We start from the raw sequence: 17,734 nt of genomic DNA, 5'->3' as shown, positions 1-17,734 counted from the left end.
GGGGTTCCGAGGACCAAGTTTGGGAAACACTGTGCTACAACCATGCCAGATGCTCACACTAGAGCAGGGCTGTCAAACTAAGTCCATGGAGGGCCTAGTGTTGGCTGGGTTTTGTTTTTTTCCTTTCAATGAAGCCCTAGACAACCATGGTGAGGAGAGTTCCTTACTAATTAGTGACCTTAATTTATCAAACCAAGTACAAGGGAGGAGTGAAAAACACTTGACCCTCCTTGGAATGGGTTTGACACATGTGCATTAGTCTCAGAAACATGCTATGGCCTGGACAGACCTGGAAGGATTAAATAAGCAAAAGCAATTCTTGCTAGAATTCTGTAGAGTGTGATCGACAAACACCGCAGTTTGTTTGGTGACATGCTCATGTAATCTACCACTTGTTGAGGTTCCTCTTTAACTGCAATAGGAACTAATACAAATAAGCACACACACAAAAAAAGGGGGAGGCAGCCACGGGACTCTTATAGTACAATGATAATATGTGCATATTGAGATCTGAATTCCAAATAAAGTTTAAGTAACCACCTGGGAACTTTATACTACAGAGGCTAATTGTGGGAGGAATTTTCTATACTTTGAATGGGGGGGGGGGGCTTCTTGCGGTCAATTTGCAGTCTAGAAATGATTAGCATTTATGTTCCGCCCCCACCCCGCGCAAACATTCGCTCAACAAAAACATTGTTCCGCGGCTAAATCTAGATTATCCCTGGTCTATGCCATTGAACATTGTGTTCAAGAATAACTTGAGGACACTGCATTCCCTACAATGTCAGGACTAAAAAGAGAAGTGCTTATGCGGTACCAATTGTAGAGGCAGAAATGTCACACTGGTCCTCTGTAGCTCAATTGCTATAGCATGGCTCTTGCAACGCCAGGATAGTGGGTACAAGTCCAGGGACCACCCAGGCGTAAAAACATTTATCCAAGCATTACTGTAAGTCACTTTGAACACACACAGATAGTGTCACATAACAAAAAGGTAACCAGGGGGACAACGCTCTCAGGATGTCAAAGAGACGAGAGTCGGTTGACTACTCACCAGAACCCCTTTGATCCATCCGAACTTGACTGCTCCCTTGGGCTCGGACGCCTCCTTGGCTGCGGCCTCCTCGGCCGGGGTGAGCTCATCCCCGTTGGCGAAGCCATCCTCAAACGGCTCCTGCAAACAGAACGAGACAGACAGGCTATGGTCAGCAGACAATGGAAAAAGACCCTTATTAAAGTAAATGTGCAAGTTCACACATCTGAATACTATTATCTCTGAATTAAACGGTTGTTCACCCATGTTCATTAATTTCTATGAACAATCTACAAGATCTTATTTAGCTCTTTATCCGACAGAGAAAACTCCCCAGCTCCCACACACACCGATTAATCTGTGGTTGTATTGGCTGGAGAAGGTCAAACACAGGAAGCATCCCTGCAGAGACAATGCAGTGAAGTGGGTGGCTGCCTCACTGGGTTGGTCTCTCAGTGCCCACCGCCCCATGCTGTTCCATCTAAGTGGCCCAGGACACCCCCAGCCTGCAGTCCCCCCAGCCCACCCTCACCAGGGACAGCACAGGAGAGGAAGCCACGCATTCAAAGGCCTTTACAACATCCCGTCCCTGGTACTCCCCACCTATTAAGGCAGAAATAAGGCCCAGAAAAAGAGGAAGCTTGAAGACAGGATCTTTAAAAAAAAATTATATACATATTTTTTAAAATCAGCCTAGACTTCCTGCTTTACGGGCACTGAACCAAAAGTTGACCCCAAACAACATATACACATGTATAGTGATTAACCCAGTCGCCACTGGCAGTGTGGAAAAATAAGTAACCATCGACTGCATGCAAACGTCCACCCGGCTACGCGCACGAATGGGTATTGATGTTCTGCCAGCGTTCAATACACCACTCAGGCCCAGAGAGGGCCAGACACGGGTCCGCAGTCTCCATTTCAGGAAGATTGACACAGGAACTGGAGATGAGGTCTGGCCGACGTGACAATACAGGGCTTGTTCTTGTCCAAGGTCCTTCATTTACCTAGGATTGCCATTCCAAGGCCCACAACGCCAAAGTCAGTTGTCGTACTGTGCCCTTCGGGCACATTAGAGGGTGATGAGAGACGACGTGGAGCGTGTTCATTGAATGTATGGATGACCTTGGGTTTATTGATAGCCCCAGTCCGCAGGGTGACCGTGTTACATGACAAAACAGATACAGGCTGGCTGATACAGCAGGGGCAATGCCCTCAGTGTTCAGTGATAAGGACAGGGATGTTCACCCCGCCCCAGGCACTAGGAGACCGACTCATCATGCGATCTATCGGATGGTCAAATTTATTGGTCAGCGTTATGGAGTTGCAGAACAAAGCACCACCATTCCATGATCATTCATTTCATTTGTTTCACCTTTCATTCTGCCCATCATGTGCATAGTGACTCACTTAACTGTTTTGGAAAGTACGCTCCTATAGCTACTGATCGACCAATGCAGAATGACTTTGCACTATTTTCTACATGTAAAGATCAATAGATGAGATGACGCTAGATGTGGTCTCATGTAGATGAGTCACTCACAGCTCTCAGGACAAGTGTGTCTCTAGAGAAGGTGAAGAGTGGAGCTTTTCCTCCTCCTCACACCCTTCCCTTGGGGTTCTCTTGTCCTCTTCCTCAGCATTATGCGCTCCTCCTTCAACCCCCCCCCCTTTCACTCATCTTAGCAACCGCCGGCTGATGCCTGAAGTAACGCAGTGCTACACTCAGCCACTTAACAGAATAGCCTACCAAGTGTTTGTGTATTATTTGATGGTAAAGAGGATTCTGTTGGAAAGCTCTGACACCAAACAAAACGTAATCCTAAATTTGGGTTTTGTGTATACAGGAGATTAAACGGGTTCATGGAAGGATGAAACCAATGGGGGGAAACGTCACCATCTACTCTAGCATGTCGGGTAGGTAAATTGATCGGAGGTGTGGCTCCATTACAATAGATGTAGAAATAGGTGTGTAAATTATAAAAGAGCACGGCGCCTCTGGCATGTACCCCAGCATGTGACGGGGATGGGCTGTGTAGAGGGAAGGGTGCTCAGCTTTGCCTCGCCAAGGCCATCTGTCAACAAGAGCTCCCTGCCTGCGTCCCCTAACAATGACTCAGCAGCTTCGCTGGGGTCTGGCAATGGCAGGTACACTGGGCTATTGAGGGAGGTGATGGGAGATTCTAGGAAATTAAAAAAGGGACGGTATTGTAGGTTAGGGTTGTCAACGCTCCTCAGTGGGGGACCCGTGAGTCTCTGCCAGGGGCCAGGTGGGGAGGGGGGGGGGGACACAAGTATCGGGAGGGTGGGATGAACAGCTTAAAACATTTTGAAATAGGTCTCTACTACTGCCTCAATAGGTCTGTCTGGTCAGACCACTAAGTAACCAACCTCTTCTCAAACAAACTAGCGCTTCTCAGCTATGATAGCAGTGAGACTCGAATTTGACAGTCCCAATTCCCAGCGCACAAGGAAGAAAATCATGAAAAGCAGACACACTAAAGTTCTTGTCATTTGCTCTCAACACGGGAGGAAGGGAAGATCTGGAAAACAACCAATAGTATTAGGTCATGGATAGACCAACAATAGATTAGCTGCTAGTGAGGGGCAAGACCCAGAGCCTCAGGAAGTGAGTCATGCATCCCATCTAACTCTGTCTCTTTGTTAGTCAGCAGCCCTCGGGGCGTCTCGGAGAGTTGACTGGGACACAGGAATCCTCTGAAAGTCGTTGAGCAGGTAGGCATGACATCAGCCACTGTTAGGTCAGTCTGGAATATCTTAAGCGGATCAGCAGTTTAAAAGAATACCCATGTTGAGACATGTCAGGCTCATGTCAGCAACCCACTGTTCAGAAAAAAAGATGCACATCAGTAGTCGTCTTCATCTGACTGGGATCAGGGATTCTTGACTGTGTAACATACAGCAGTATGGCATTACTCCGCCTAGTGAGTCTAAAACAAGTCACTACAATCTACAGGAGGTTTTAAAAGCAGGGAAAGAATTCACACATCTAGAACACGTCCTCTAATCACTTTTGGCATGCTCACGTCCTGAGCCCGAGAGATTACTAGCACAATGTTGACCAGGAGTACAGTCTTTAGAGCTAAAAATTACCTTGTCAGTCACAAGTATGTGTTTAATGTTAATTACCCGGTGCCTTAAATTAATAGCAAATGATGATATATTGGTAGAGCAGGTGGTCAGTGTTAGTTACAAAGATGCTTACTTTATCCCCGAGCACATTATAGGCTAATTCTGTCCTAACTGAGCATTTCATGTGAACATTCATCCCATATGATTAGGGCTGACCCCATTTAGTAGACTGGTCGATTGTTTGGTCGATAGGCTATTAGTTGACCGAGATGTCTTTATTCGAGCAGAAGCAAAAACATTTTTAATCATGGTGTACAGGACACCTGTCTGATTCTCACCGGTCTGAGTGGACTGATCCATTGTGGAGGCCGTGGGGATGGCACAGTCCATCACTCAAAGACATGTGGTACTGAAAATGTATATGGTTATATTATGTAAGAACAATGGTGCAACACTAATAAAAAATATTATTTCATAACAAGCGCGCTTTGTCTCGCTTTGGATTGCCAAATAAAATGTGATTCATATTTTTTTCCCCATTCACATTTTCAAACAGTCCATTTATAATTTTCCAACTGGGCTATACATTTGGTGGAGTTTCTCCCCCCCTCGCCTGAGTAGCCTCGTTTCACTGCCAAAAATAAAATGAAACCATCTAGGTGTTCAGCAAAATAACAACCCAAAGTCAAATACAGATAGCCTAGTCAAATAATGAACATCCAATCACATTAACCGTCACTTTCTCGCTGCTGCTGCTGCTCATGTTGGTATCTGTACTGATGGTGCAAAAGCCATGACAGGGAGACATAGTGGAGTGGTAACGCGCGTGTAACAGTTGCTCCCGACGCCACGTGTGTACACTGCAGCATCAGCCTTTTGATGCCAAGGGAATGCCTGACGTTTTGGACACTACAGTGAAAATGGTTAACTTTGTTAAAACAAGGCCCCTGAACTCTCGTGTACAGTTGAAGTCGGAAGTTTACATACACTAAATTGACTGTGCCGTTAAACAGCTTGGAGAATTCCAGAAAATGTCATGGCTTTAGAAGATTCTGATAGGCTAATTGATATAATTTGAGTCAATTGGAGGTGTACCTGTGGATGTATTTCAAGGCCTACCTTCAAACTCAGTGCCTCTCTGCTTGACATCATAGGAAATTAAAAAGAAATCAGCCAAGACCCCAGAAAAAAAATTGTAGACCTCCACAAGTCTGGTTCGTCCTTGGGATCAATTTCCAAAACGCCTGAAGGTACCACGTTCATCTGTACAAACAATAGTACGCAAGTATAAACACCATGGGACCACACAGCCATCATACCGCTCAGGAAGGAGGCGCGTTCTGTCGCCTAGAGATGAACGTACTTTGGTGTGAAAAGTGCAAATCAATCCCAGAACAACAGCAAAGGACATTGTGAAGATGCTGGAGGAAACAGGTACAAAAACTATCTATATCCACAGTAAAACGAGTCCTGTATCAACATAACCTGAAAGGCCGCTCAGCAAGGAAGACACTGCTCCAAAACCGCCATAAAAAAGGCAGACTACGGTTTGCAACTGCACATGGGGGGGACCAAGATCGTACCTTTTGGAAAAATGTCCTCTGGTCTGATGAAACAAACTGTTTGGCCATAATGACCATCGTTATGTTTTGAGAAAAAGGGGGAGGCTTGCAAGCCAGAGAACACCATCCCAACCATGAAGCAGGGGGTGGCAGCATCATGTTGTGGGGTGCTTTGCTGCAGGAGGGACTGGTGCACTTCACAAAATAGATGGCATCATGAGGTAGTAAAAGTATGTGGATACATTGAAGCAACATCTCAAGACATCAGTCAGGAAGTTAAAGCTTGGTGGCAAATGGGGCTTCCAAATGGACAATGACCCCAAGTGTACTTCACAAGGTTGTGGCAAAATACCTTAAGGACAACAAAGTCAAAGTATTGGAGTGGCCATCACAAAGCCCTGACCTCAATCCCATAGAAAATATGTGGACAGAACAGAAAAGGCGTGTGTGTGAAAGGAGGCCTACAAACCTGACTCAGTTACAGCAGCTCAGTCAGGAGGAATGGGCCAAAATTCACCCAACTTATTGTGGGAAACTTGTGGAAATGTTTGACACAAGTCAAACCATTTAAAAAGGCAATGCTACCAAATACTAATTGAGAGTATGTAAACTTCTGACCCACTGGGAATGTGAAGGGAAAAAAAGCTGAAATAAAATCACTATTATTCTGACATTTCACATTCTTAAAATAAAGTGGTGATCCTAAGACAGGGAATTTTTACTAGGATGAAATGTCAGGAATTGTGATGTTTTTTCTCGCCTGAATGATCTGAATCTAGGATTACAGAGACTCTCCGCAACTATATTCAATGTACGGGACTAAATTGAGGCTATGATTAAGAAGTTGGAGCTCTTCTCTGTCTGCATTAACAAGGACAACACACAGGTCTTTCCACCATTGAGTGTGCAAATGGACAACGTCAAACAGCGAACCACCCGAGTGTGTTGGGTGCGCAATTACGCAGGTACTTTCCCGAAATGGATGACAAACAGGGATTCGTTATCCCTTTCATTCCCCTCCTCAGGTCCACTTACAGATATCTGAACAAGAGAGCCTCATCTAAAATTGCAAGCGGTTCTGTGAAAATGGCATTTAAAATCAGAAGCCACTGCCAGATTTCTGGATTGAGCTGAGCTCAGAGTATCCTGCCTTGGAAAATCCCTTCTGTTAAGACACTGATGTCCTTTGTAACCATGTACCTATGTGAGAGTGGATTCTCGGCCATCACTAGCATGAAAACTAAATACAGGCACAGACTGTGTGGAAAAGGATTTAAGATGGAGACTCTCCAATACAACCCAACATTGCAGAGTTATGAGCCTCCTTTCAAGCACACCCTTCTCATTAACCTGTGGTGAGTTATTCACAATTTATATATATATTTATATATATATCTAAACTCAGCAAAAAAAGAAATGTCCCTTTTTCAGGACCCTGTCTTTCAAAGTCAATTCGTAAAAATCCAAATAACTTCACTTTAAAAAGGTTTAAACACTGTTTCCCATGCTTGTTCAATGAACCATAAAAAAATAATGAACATGCACTTGTGGAACGGTCGTTAAGACATTAACAGCTTACAGACGGTAGGCAATTAAGGTCACAGTTATGATAACTTAGGACACTAAAAGAGGCCTTTCTACTAACTCTGAAAAACACCAAAAGAAAGATGCCCAGGTTCCCTGCTCATCTGCGTGAACGTGACTTAGGCATGCTGCAAGGAGGCATGAGGACTGCAGATGTGCCAGAGCAATAAATTGCAATGGTCGTACTGTGAGACGCCTAAGACAGCGCTACAGGGAGACTGGACGGACAAGCTGATCGTCCTCGCAGTGGCAGACCACGTGTAATGACACCTGCACAGGATCGGTACATCACACCTGCAGGACAGGTACAGGATGGCAACAACAACTGCCCAAGTTACACCAGGAACACACAATTCCTCCATCAGTGCTTAGACTGTCCGCAATAGGCTGAGAGGGGCTTGACTGATGGCTTGTAGGCCTGTTGTAAGGCAGGTCCTCACTGGCAACAACGTCGCCTATGGGCACAAACCCACCGTCTCTGGACCAGACAGGACTGGCAAAAAGTGCTCATCACTGACGAGTCGCGGTTTTGTCTCACCAGGGGTGATGGTCAGATTCGTGTTTATCGTTGAAGGAATGAGCGTTACACCGAGGCCTGTACTCTGGAGCGGGATCGATTTGGAGGTGGAGGGTCCGTCATGGTCTGGGGCGGTGTGTCACAGCATCATCGGACTGAGCGTGTTGTCATTGCAGGCAATCTTAACGCTGTGCGTTACAGGGAAGACATCCTCCTTCCTCATGTGGTACCCTTCCTGCAGGCTCATCCTGACATGACCCTCCAGCATGACAATGCCACCAGCCATACTGCTCGTTCTGTGTGTGATTTACTGCAAGACAGGAATGTCAGTGTTCTGCCATGGCCAGCGAAGAGCCCGGATCTCAATCCCATTAAGCACGCCTGGGACCTGTTGGATCGGAGGATGAGGGCTAGGGCCATCCATTCCCCCCAGAAATGTCTGGGAACTTGCAGGTGCCTTGGTGGAAGAGTGGGGTAACAGCTTATAGCAAGAACTGGCAAATCTAGTGCAGTCCACAAGGAGGAGATGCACTGCAGTACTTAATGCAGCTGGTGGCCACAGCAGATACGGACTGTTACTTTTGATTTTGACCCCCCTTTTGTTCAGGGACATTATTCAATTTGTTAGTCACATGTCTGTGGAACTTGTTCAGTTTATGTCTCAGTTGTTGAATTTTGTTATGTTCATACAAATATTTACACGTTACATTTGCTGAAAATAAACAGTTGACAGTGAGGACGTTTCTTATTTTGTTTAAATCCATCAATCCATCCACATATACAGTACCAGTAAAACACTCCTACTCATTCAAGGGTTCTTTATTTTTGTTTACTATTTTCTACATTGTAGAATAGTTAAGACATCAAAACTATGAAATAGTTTAGTAACCAAAAATGTGTTAAATCAAAATACACTAACGTTCAAAAGTTTGGGGTGACTTAGAAATGTCCTTGTTTTCCATGAAAACCTACATGAAATGAGTTGCAAAGTGATTAGGAAACATAGTCATGATGTTGACAAGGTTATAATGATTTTTAATTGAAATAAGTGTCCTTCAAACTTAGCTTTCATCAAAGAATCCTCCATTTGCAGCCTTGCAGATCTTTGGCATTCTAGTTGTCAATTTTTTGAGGTAAATCTGAAGAGATTTCACCCCATGCTTCCTGAAGCACTTTCCACAAGTTGAATTCGCTTGAAGGGCACTTCTTACGCACCATACGGTCAAGCTGCTCCCACAACAGCTCAATAGGGTTGAGATCAGGTGACTATAATAGTGGCCAGCACAGACAGCAGACCAGCTAACTGCTTCTTCCTTAAATAGTTATTACATAGTTTAGAGCTGTGCTTTGGGTCATTGTCCTGTTGTAGGAGGAAATTTGGTTCCACGTGGAATGTATTTAAATTTACAGGTGTGCCTTGTTCATTTATTTATTTTATTTAACCTTTATTTAACCAGGAAGGGCTCATTGAGATTTACAATCTATTTTTCCAAGAGCGTCCTGGCCAAGATAGGCAGCACCAAGTCATTACAAAAATTACAGACAAACATGAAAAACTACAAGTTAAAAGTTCATTTGTGGAATTTCTTTCCTTCTTAATGCATTTAAGCCAAAGGTAAGGGTGGTATACAGAAGAAAGCCCTATTTGGTAAAAGTCCATATTATGGCAAGAACAGCTCAAATAGGCAAAGAGAAACAACAATCCATCATTACTTTAAGACATGAAGGTCAGTCAATCCAGAAAATGTGCAGTCACAAAAACCATCAAGCGATATGATGAAACTGGCTCTCATGAGGACCGCCACAGGAAAAGATTGAGTTACCTCTGCTGCAGAGGATGAGTTCATTAGAGTTCCCAGCCTCAAACAGCAGCGCAAATAAATTCAAATAACAGATACATCAACTTCAACTGTTCAGAGGAGACTGTGAATCAGTCCTTCATGGTCGAATTGCTGCAAAGAAACCACTACTATAGGACACCAACAATAAGAAGAGACTTGCTTGGGCTAAGAAACATGAGTAATGGACATTAGACCAGTGGAAATCTGTTCTTTGGTCTGATGAGTCCAAAGTTGAGATTTTTGGTTCCAACTGGTGAACAGATTATCTCCGCATGTGTGGTTACCACCGTGAAGCAAGGAGGTGTGATGGTGCTTTGCTGTTGACTGTGATTTACTTAGAATTCAAGGTACATTTAACCAGCAAAGCTACCACAGCATTCTGCAGCGATACACCATCCCATCTGGTTTGAGCTTAGTGGGGCTATCATTTGTTTTTCAACAGGACAATGACCCCAAACACCTCCAGGCTGTGTAACCAAGAAGGAGAGTGATGGAGTGCTGCATCAGATGACCTGGCCTCCACAATCACCCGCCCTCAAACCAATTGAGATGGTTTGGGATGAGTTGGCCCGCGGATGTAATGTAGAAAATAGTACAAATGTGTATATACACATACTTTTGTGTGGTCACCCGTTCATATGAGTGGATTTGGCTATTTCAGCCACACCCGTTGCGGACAGGTGTATAAAATCGAGTACACAACCATGCAATCTCCATAGACATACATTGACAGTACAGTGACAGTAGAATGGCCTCACTGATGAGCTCAGTGACTTTCAACGTGGCACCGTCATTTTTTAAAATTTTATTTATTTCACCTTTATTTCACCTTTATTTAACCAGGTAGGCAAGTTGAGAACAAGTTCTTCTCGTCATAGGACGCCACTTTTCCAACAAGTCAATTCGTCAAATTTCTGCACTGCTAGAGCTGCCCCAGTCAACTGTAAGTGCTGTTACTGTAAAGTGGAAATGTCTAGGAGCAACAACGACTCAGCCGCGAAGTGGTAGGCCACAGCCGAGTGTAAAAATATCTGTCTTCGAGTTTGGCGGACGCCAGGAGAACGCTACCTGCCCCGATGCATAGTGCCAACTGTAAAGTTTGTTGAAGGAGGACTAATCTGGGGCTGGTTTTCATGGTTCGGTCAAGGCCCCGTAGTTCCAGTGAAGAGAAACCTTAACACTACAGAATACAACGGCATTCAAGACGATTCTGTGCTTCCAACATTGTGGCAACAGTTAGGGGAAGGCCCTTTCCTGTTTCAGTATGGCAATACCCCATGCACAAAGCGAGGTCCATATATAAATGGTCTGTCGAGATCAGTGTGGAAGAACTGGCCTGGACAGAGCACAGACCTCAACCCCATCGAACACCTTTTGGATAAATTGGAACACAGACTGTGAGCCAGGCCTAATTGCCCAACATCAGTGCCCAACCTCACTAATGCTTGTGGCTGATTGGAAGCAAGTCCCAGCAGCAATGTTCCAACATCTAGTGGAAAGACATTCCAGAAAAGTGGAGGCTATTGATAGCAGCAAAGGGGGCCATATTAATGGCCATGATTTTGGAATAAGATGTTCGACGAGCAGGTGTCCCCATACTTTTGGTCATCAAATCAAAGTTTATTTGTCACGTGCGCCGAATAAAACAGGTGTAGGTAGACCTTACAGTGAAATGCTTACTTACAGGCTCTAACCAATAGTGCAGAAATAAAGAAATAAATCAACAGTAAAAAAGCAAGGCTACATACAGACACCGGTTAGTCAGGCTGATTGAGGTAGTATGTACATGTAAATATGGTTAAAGTGACTATGCATATGATGAACAGAGAGTAGCAGTAGCGTAAAATAGGGGTTGGCGGGTGGGACACAATGCAGATAACCCAGTTAGCCAATGTGCAGGAGCACTGGTTGGTCAGCCCAACTGAGGTAGTATGTACATGTAAATATGGTTAGTGACTATGCATATATGATAAACAGAGAGTAGCAGCAGCATAAAGAGGGGTTTGGGGGGGGCATAGTACGGGTAGCCATTTGATTACCTGTTTAGCAGTCTTATGGCTTGGGGGTAAAAACTGTTGAGAAGCCCTTTTGGCCTAGACGTGGCACTCCGGTACAGCTTGCCATGCAGTAGTAGAGAACAGTCTATGACTGGGGTGGCTGGGGTCTTTGACACTTTTTAGGGCCTTCCTCTGACACCGTGTAGAGGTCCTGGATGGCAGGCAGCTTAGCCCCAGTGATGTACTGGGCCGTACTTCCTTAGATTTCGTGCACCAGCTGTTGTATACAAATATGCACAGACTGCCCCCCTCGTCTTACCGGAGTGTGCTGTTCTATCCTGCCGGTGCAGCGTGTATCCCGCTAGCTGAATATCCATGTCATCATTCAGCCACGATTCTGTGAAACATAGGATATTACAGTTTTTGATGTCCCGTTGGTAGGATATTCGTGATCGTACCTTGTCTAGTTTATTGTCCAATGATTGCACGTTGGCAAGTAGTACTGACAGTAATAGCAGCTTTCCCACTCAACTTTTCTGGGTCCTGACCAGACATCCGACTCTTTGTCCTCTGTACCTTGCATCGCTTCCTCTTGCAAATAACGGGGATGTTGGCCCTGTCGGGTGTTTGGAGAAAACCCTGTGCGTCTTGCTTGTTGAAGATAAAAATCTTTGCCTAATCCGAGGTGTGATCGCTGTCCTGATATCCAGAAGCTATTTTTTGCAGTAAGATACGGTTGCAGAAACATTATGTACAAAATAAGTTACAAATAAACTCTTAAAAACCCCCACATAATAGCACAATTAGTTGGGCGCCCATAAAACTGCTGCCATTTCTCCGGCGCCATTCATGTATTGCGTATATCCACAGGAATAAGAAAGATCCTGCTTCTGTTGCCCGTTTGTTTAATAACCTATTGATTTCCGTGAGCACCAAGCTTCACATAACCACGTTAGATCAACGATAACAAATTTGGCGTTTTTTTTTATTATCTTTGCTGTTGTAAAACGCTTGACAGAACATAAATATTTATAATAATCCTTTTTTCTTTGATCATCATTATAATAAATAAGTAATGTCATTATCGTTAGTGAGCTTATATTACAACCTTGTATAACCACCATCGAGCTGTAGGCCTAAGAGCACGTCCTGTTTAGTCTTCTTACTGTACTTAGGCCTATATTATTTCAACATACAGGCTACTGTATCAATCATTCATTTGTTCATGTCATCACATGAGTCATTCATGATTTTAAAATAAATAAATAAATAAATAAATAAATAAAGCGACTCTTGAATAATTAGCATAAACAATAAATAAACCCTTCAATTTCGGAAATTGCATTCACAAATGAATGTGTCCGTTTTTAGTCTTTGCTGTAATAAAGGCTTTAAGGGAAAAAAACGTTAGACTCTGGTAACTTATAATTTATTTAGTGTTGTTTACACTGTTCCAAACAGTCAGGAAAATTATATTGTAATCTAACAATAGCACCTGTTTGGCACACATAATATGCTTGCAGCGCCTTACCTTTTTCTTGAGCTCCAGTATTTTCCAAAACTAGTCAAATTTATTCCACACATCTGACTTTCCCTTTACCTCCTGAGCAACCAGTAAACATTCCCGCATTTCTAGTTCAGCTTATTTGGCACGTCCTCTGCATCCATTTTTCTGTGACGTGTTAGTTATCAATAAATTGGTTATGTGATATAATGTTACGCTATAGGTCAGGCTCTATTGGTCACATGCATGCAATGCATACGTGTCACATAAAGAGTGCATGGGTTGAGGGAATCATTTTCTTAAATTAGGGATTTCAGTAACAGAACTTTTCAGTCAGAAATGCAGGTTTAGCAACACGGACAGCGCGATAAACACTGATGTTCTGGGGTGGTCGCTGCAGCAGGAAGTGCGAGCGAGACAACGGGTGCTAGTCACTGGCTGTCTAGTATTACCATTTTCTTTTTTAACATAGAGCAGCAAGTCTGAGCCCGGCCCAACACAATCAAATGAATTGCGGTCGTACTCCATCTAGTCATGTGTGTGCGCAATGTTCCCTCTAAGCTACACACTAGCATGCCAAGACTACCGCGCAGCTCCCCCTGGGACACGCAGAAGAAATATCAGCCCACGAGATTGAACTTAACTCTAGAAAGTTGAGTGTTCACTGTTAGTTGACACAATAATCAATCAATGTTTCCATTTACAGTGGCAATTGTGATCGAATCAACGCAGTATTATCCTTTGCTAGTTAGTGAGTTATTAGCCCAGTTATAGATCATTTGTAGTCAGTAATAGGGGAGTGATTGCATCTTACAGGAGCACAAAGCGAGTTTGAAAAGCAAGTCAGATAAAGAGCTTCTTTTTTTCCTTAAAGGGGCAGTGTTGCATTTTGAGACATGTTTGAATAAGCTAAGTAGTCAGATTGTAGCATCATTTGTCTGATTCTTTGTAATAATTATATGGATATAATAATGCATTTTATTTTGTATAGCCGTTTCTTGCTTCAAACAACATTTTCAGTCACCTCCTTGTCTGAAGGACAAGTGGATAAACAGGTTAATGTCAAGCCCTACATGTTTGCCCCCCCCCCCCCAAAAAGTCTCATGGAATGTAGGCCTACATTGAACACCACACATTGACTGCTACTGTAGGTGGAATGATAGAACAGCTCTTTCCATGTTAAAATGTTATGGGATTTTCTTCATTGTTTTTGATGGTAGGCCTACATCACATATGTCAGAGTCAAGGCCCGCGGGCCACATCCGGCCCGCAAGAAGGTTTTTTACGGCCCCTGGGATGATCTTGATTTATTATTAGAACCGGCCCGCAGCAAGCCGGCAGCCCGCAGATCTTTTACACGCACCAATACTACATTTCCCACAATGCAAAGGTGACGCACCGAGCAGTAGGCTGCTTCATTTCAATATTTATTGGCACAGCAGTCGTCAGCATCACAGTAAAATTAACTTTCAGATACCCATCAAAAATGGCAAAACGGAAGGTGGATACTGAGAACCGGGGGTTTCAAACAAGGTGGGAGTCGGAGTATATGTTCACGAAGGTAGCTGGAAAACCTGTGTGTCTTCTGTGTGGAGAAAGTGTGGCGGTACTGAAAGAGTATAATCTGAGACGACATTATGAAACGAAACACGCGGACAAAAACAAGAATATGGACATGGAACAAAGGCTACAAAAGGCAGAGGAATTAAAACGAGGCCTCAAATCTCGACAGGCTCTGTTCAAAAAAGCCAAATCACAAGGCCAGGCTGCTGTCAAGGCCAGTTTTATTTTGGCAGAAGAGATCGCTAAATCAGCCCGGCCATTTACGGAGGGGGATTTCATCAAAAACTGCATGATTAAAGTTTGTGACGAAGTTTGCCCAGAAAAAAGGCAACTCTTTTTAAATGTGAGTCTGAGCAGAAACACCATTGCCGAGAGAGTAGACCAGTTGTCCATCAATCTAAAAGAGCAGCTTGTGAAAAAGGGAAAAGATTTTATTGCATATTCCTTGGCTGTGGATGAGAGCACCGACATTTCTGACATTGCCCAGTTGTCAATTTTCATCCGCGGAGTGGACTCCAACCTAAGCGTGACAGAGGAGTTTTTGGCTTTACGTCCTATGCATGGCACAACTACGGGGCATGATTTGTATGAAGAGGTGTCAAGATGTGTAAATGAGATGGAGCTGCCTTGGGAAAAACTCGTGGGTTTGACAACCGACGGAGCACCTGCGATGTGTGGACACAGGAGCGGACTGGTGGCGAAGATACGGGAAAAGATGCAAGAGGAAAACGCGACAGGTGAGCTGACAGCTTATCATTGTATCATACACCAGGAAGCGTTGTGCGGTAAAGCCTTGAAAATGGAGCATGTAATGAGCATCATCACGCGCACAGTTAACTTTATCAGAGCCAAAGGTTTGAATCACCGCCAGTTCAAGGCATTTCTGACGGAGTTAGAAACGGAGCATGGTGATTTGCCTTATCACACAGAGGTGCGATGGCTAAGCCAGGGAAAGGTGCTTCAAAGATGTTTCGAGCTTCGTGAGGAGATTTGTCTGTTCTTGGACAGCAAAGGGAAAGACACAACACAACTCCGAGACGAAATGTTTCTGTGTGAAATGGCTTTTCTGTGTGACATTACGAGTCATCTGAATGCAATAAACTTGCAGCTGCAGGGTCGGGATCGTGTCATCTCTGATATGTACAGTACAGTGAAGGCATTTAAAACCAAACTGACTCTGTGGGAGACGCAGATGCGGAAAGAAAATTTGAGCCACTTTCCCAGCTACCAGACCATGAAAGAGAAGCTCTCTACCAGTGCGTTCCCGAGCACACAGTTGGCTGATAAAATAGGTATGCTTGCCGCTGACTTTCGACGCCGATTTGCTGACTTTGAAGCACAAAAAAGCAGGTTGGAACTGCTCGGTAACCCATTTGCTGTTGACGTGGAAAGCTCACCACCAAACCTCCAAATGGAGTTGATTGACCTCCAATGCAATGATGCACTGAGGGCAAAATATGCGGCAGTGGGTGCTGCGGAGTTCGCCCGTTTCCTCCCCGGCACAATGCCCCAGCTGCGCATCCAGGCTGCTCAAACGTTGTCTATGTTTGGCAGCACATACCTGTGTGAACAACTGTTTTCTTTGATGAACCTGAACAAAACATCACACAGAAGTCGACTTACTGCTGAACACCTCCACTCAATTCTGAGGATTTCTTCAGCTCAGAGCCTTACCCCGAACATTGATGAACTTGTGGAAAAGATGGGACACCACCAAGTATCACCCTCAACCTCAAACAAGTGAACATTACTGTGCAATCACATATTTAGAGTTTTTACTCAGTTCAAGTTTAAAAGTTAAAATTTAATATTTGTTTTCACTGCATGTTACTTCTCCTTAAACAAAGTGTTGTTTTTGATTAATAGATTTTTGCACTTTATTTTTTTGTATTTCAATCCAATTATATTTTAAAAATATTTCAGTTGAGTGGATGATAGAAAATTGCTATTATTGTTTTTGTCTTTGAAGTAAATTTAGCCCACTTTTGCTAAAATAGAAAATATAGTCTACTGATGGTGCCTTGAATACCGGTTTCTTTCATTTAATGTTCATGTTATGGGGATATTTATATAAAGGAAATTTGTCTTTTGTGTCTGTTGAAAATTAAAGATTACTGACAGAGCCATAAGAAAATATTGCTTTATTTATCTGATCATATTGTAATATATTTGTTAGGTTTTCAGTAGGTTCAATTAGGTTCACTAGACTATATGCGTCATTTAAAAAATTTTCAATGAACATTCGAACAGTCCGGCCCTCGTCTTGTAGCTGATTTTTTTATTTGGCCCTCCGTCCATTTGACTTTGACACCCCTGGCCTACATTATGCTCAAATAGCCACAGTAGCCTACTTGGTCACTTAAAACGAACGTAAAGCGGGTACAGCCTCAATGTTCACAGTAAATGCGTGGAAGTTGCACAGAATTTTCACAGCGTTCAAGTTTGCGCTCAGCAGACCTGAAATTTGCTCAGTGCCGAACAAAATGAGGGAACATTGATGAAATAATTAAAGGCACACAAACAGTGCGCTTAAAGCATCCGACAAGCTCAGTGCATATAGTTGATTTGACTGAAAACATATAGGATGTGTCTATATATGGAAAAATCCAAACATTTTATACAAATCGATTGGTCGAACCAATCATTTATTTTTTGGGGTCGGGGACAGCCCTACATATTTTATTTATTCCTCTTACTGGTTTATCACATACAGCTGTTCAGGGTAAGGCTTCTTATTTTACATTCCTCCAAGAGCGTGTCAAAAACCAGTGGCAAAGTGATAGCCTGGTCCCAGATCTGTTTCTGATGTCTTGTCAACAGATCTAGAACCAGGCTAGCAGAAACAGATCTGGAACCAGGCTAGCAGAAACAGATCTGGGACCAGGCTAGCAGGAACAGATCTGGGACCAGGCAAGCAGAAACAGTGCTGGGACCAGGCTAGCAGAAACAGTGCTGGGACCAGGCTAGCAGAAACAGATCTGGGACCAGGCTAGCAGAAACAGATCTGGGACCAGGCTAGCAGAAACAGATCTGGGACCAG

At 43.7% G+C, this 17,734-nt stretch overlaps 1 protein-coding gene across 2 annotated transcripts in view; it reads right to left on the bottom strand.

Moving 5' to 3' along the window:
• slc12a2 (solute carrier family 12 member 2) overlaps window positions 1–17,734 on the bottom strand; it is an 85,020-nt gene that overhangs the window by 40,112 nt on the left and 27,174 nt on the right. For both annotated transcript variants that reach the window (XM_036976792.2, XM_036976793.2), the window contains exon 2: window positions 1,055–1,174. In XM_036976792.2, coding sequence (XP_036832687.1) covers window positions 1,055–1,174 — 120 coding nt within the window. The remainder of the gene's footprint in view (window positions 1–1,054; window positions 1,175–17,734) is intronic.

Source organism: Oncorhynchus mykiss, chromosome 5 (genome assembly GCF_057628025.1).
Source record: "Oncorhynchus mykiss isolate SJ-2025 chromosome 5, ASM5762802v1, whole genome shotgun sequence".
Classification (NCBI taxonomy): domain Eukaryota; kingdom Metazoa; phylum Chordata; class Actinopteri; order Salmoniformes; family Salmonidae; genus Oncorhynchus; species Oncorhynchus mykiss.
The sequence above is the reverse complement of the archived record's forward strand: the minus strand, read 5'-3'. Positions and strand labels throughout refer to the sequence as shown.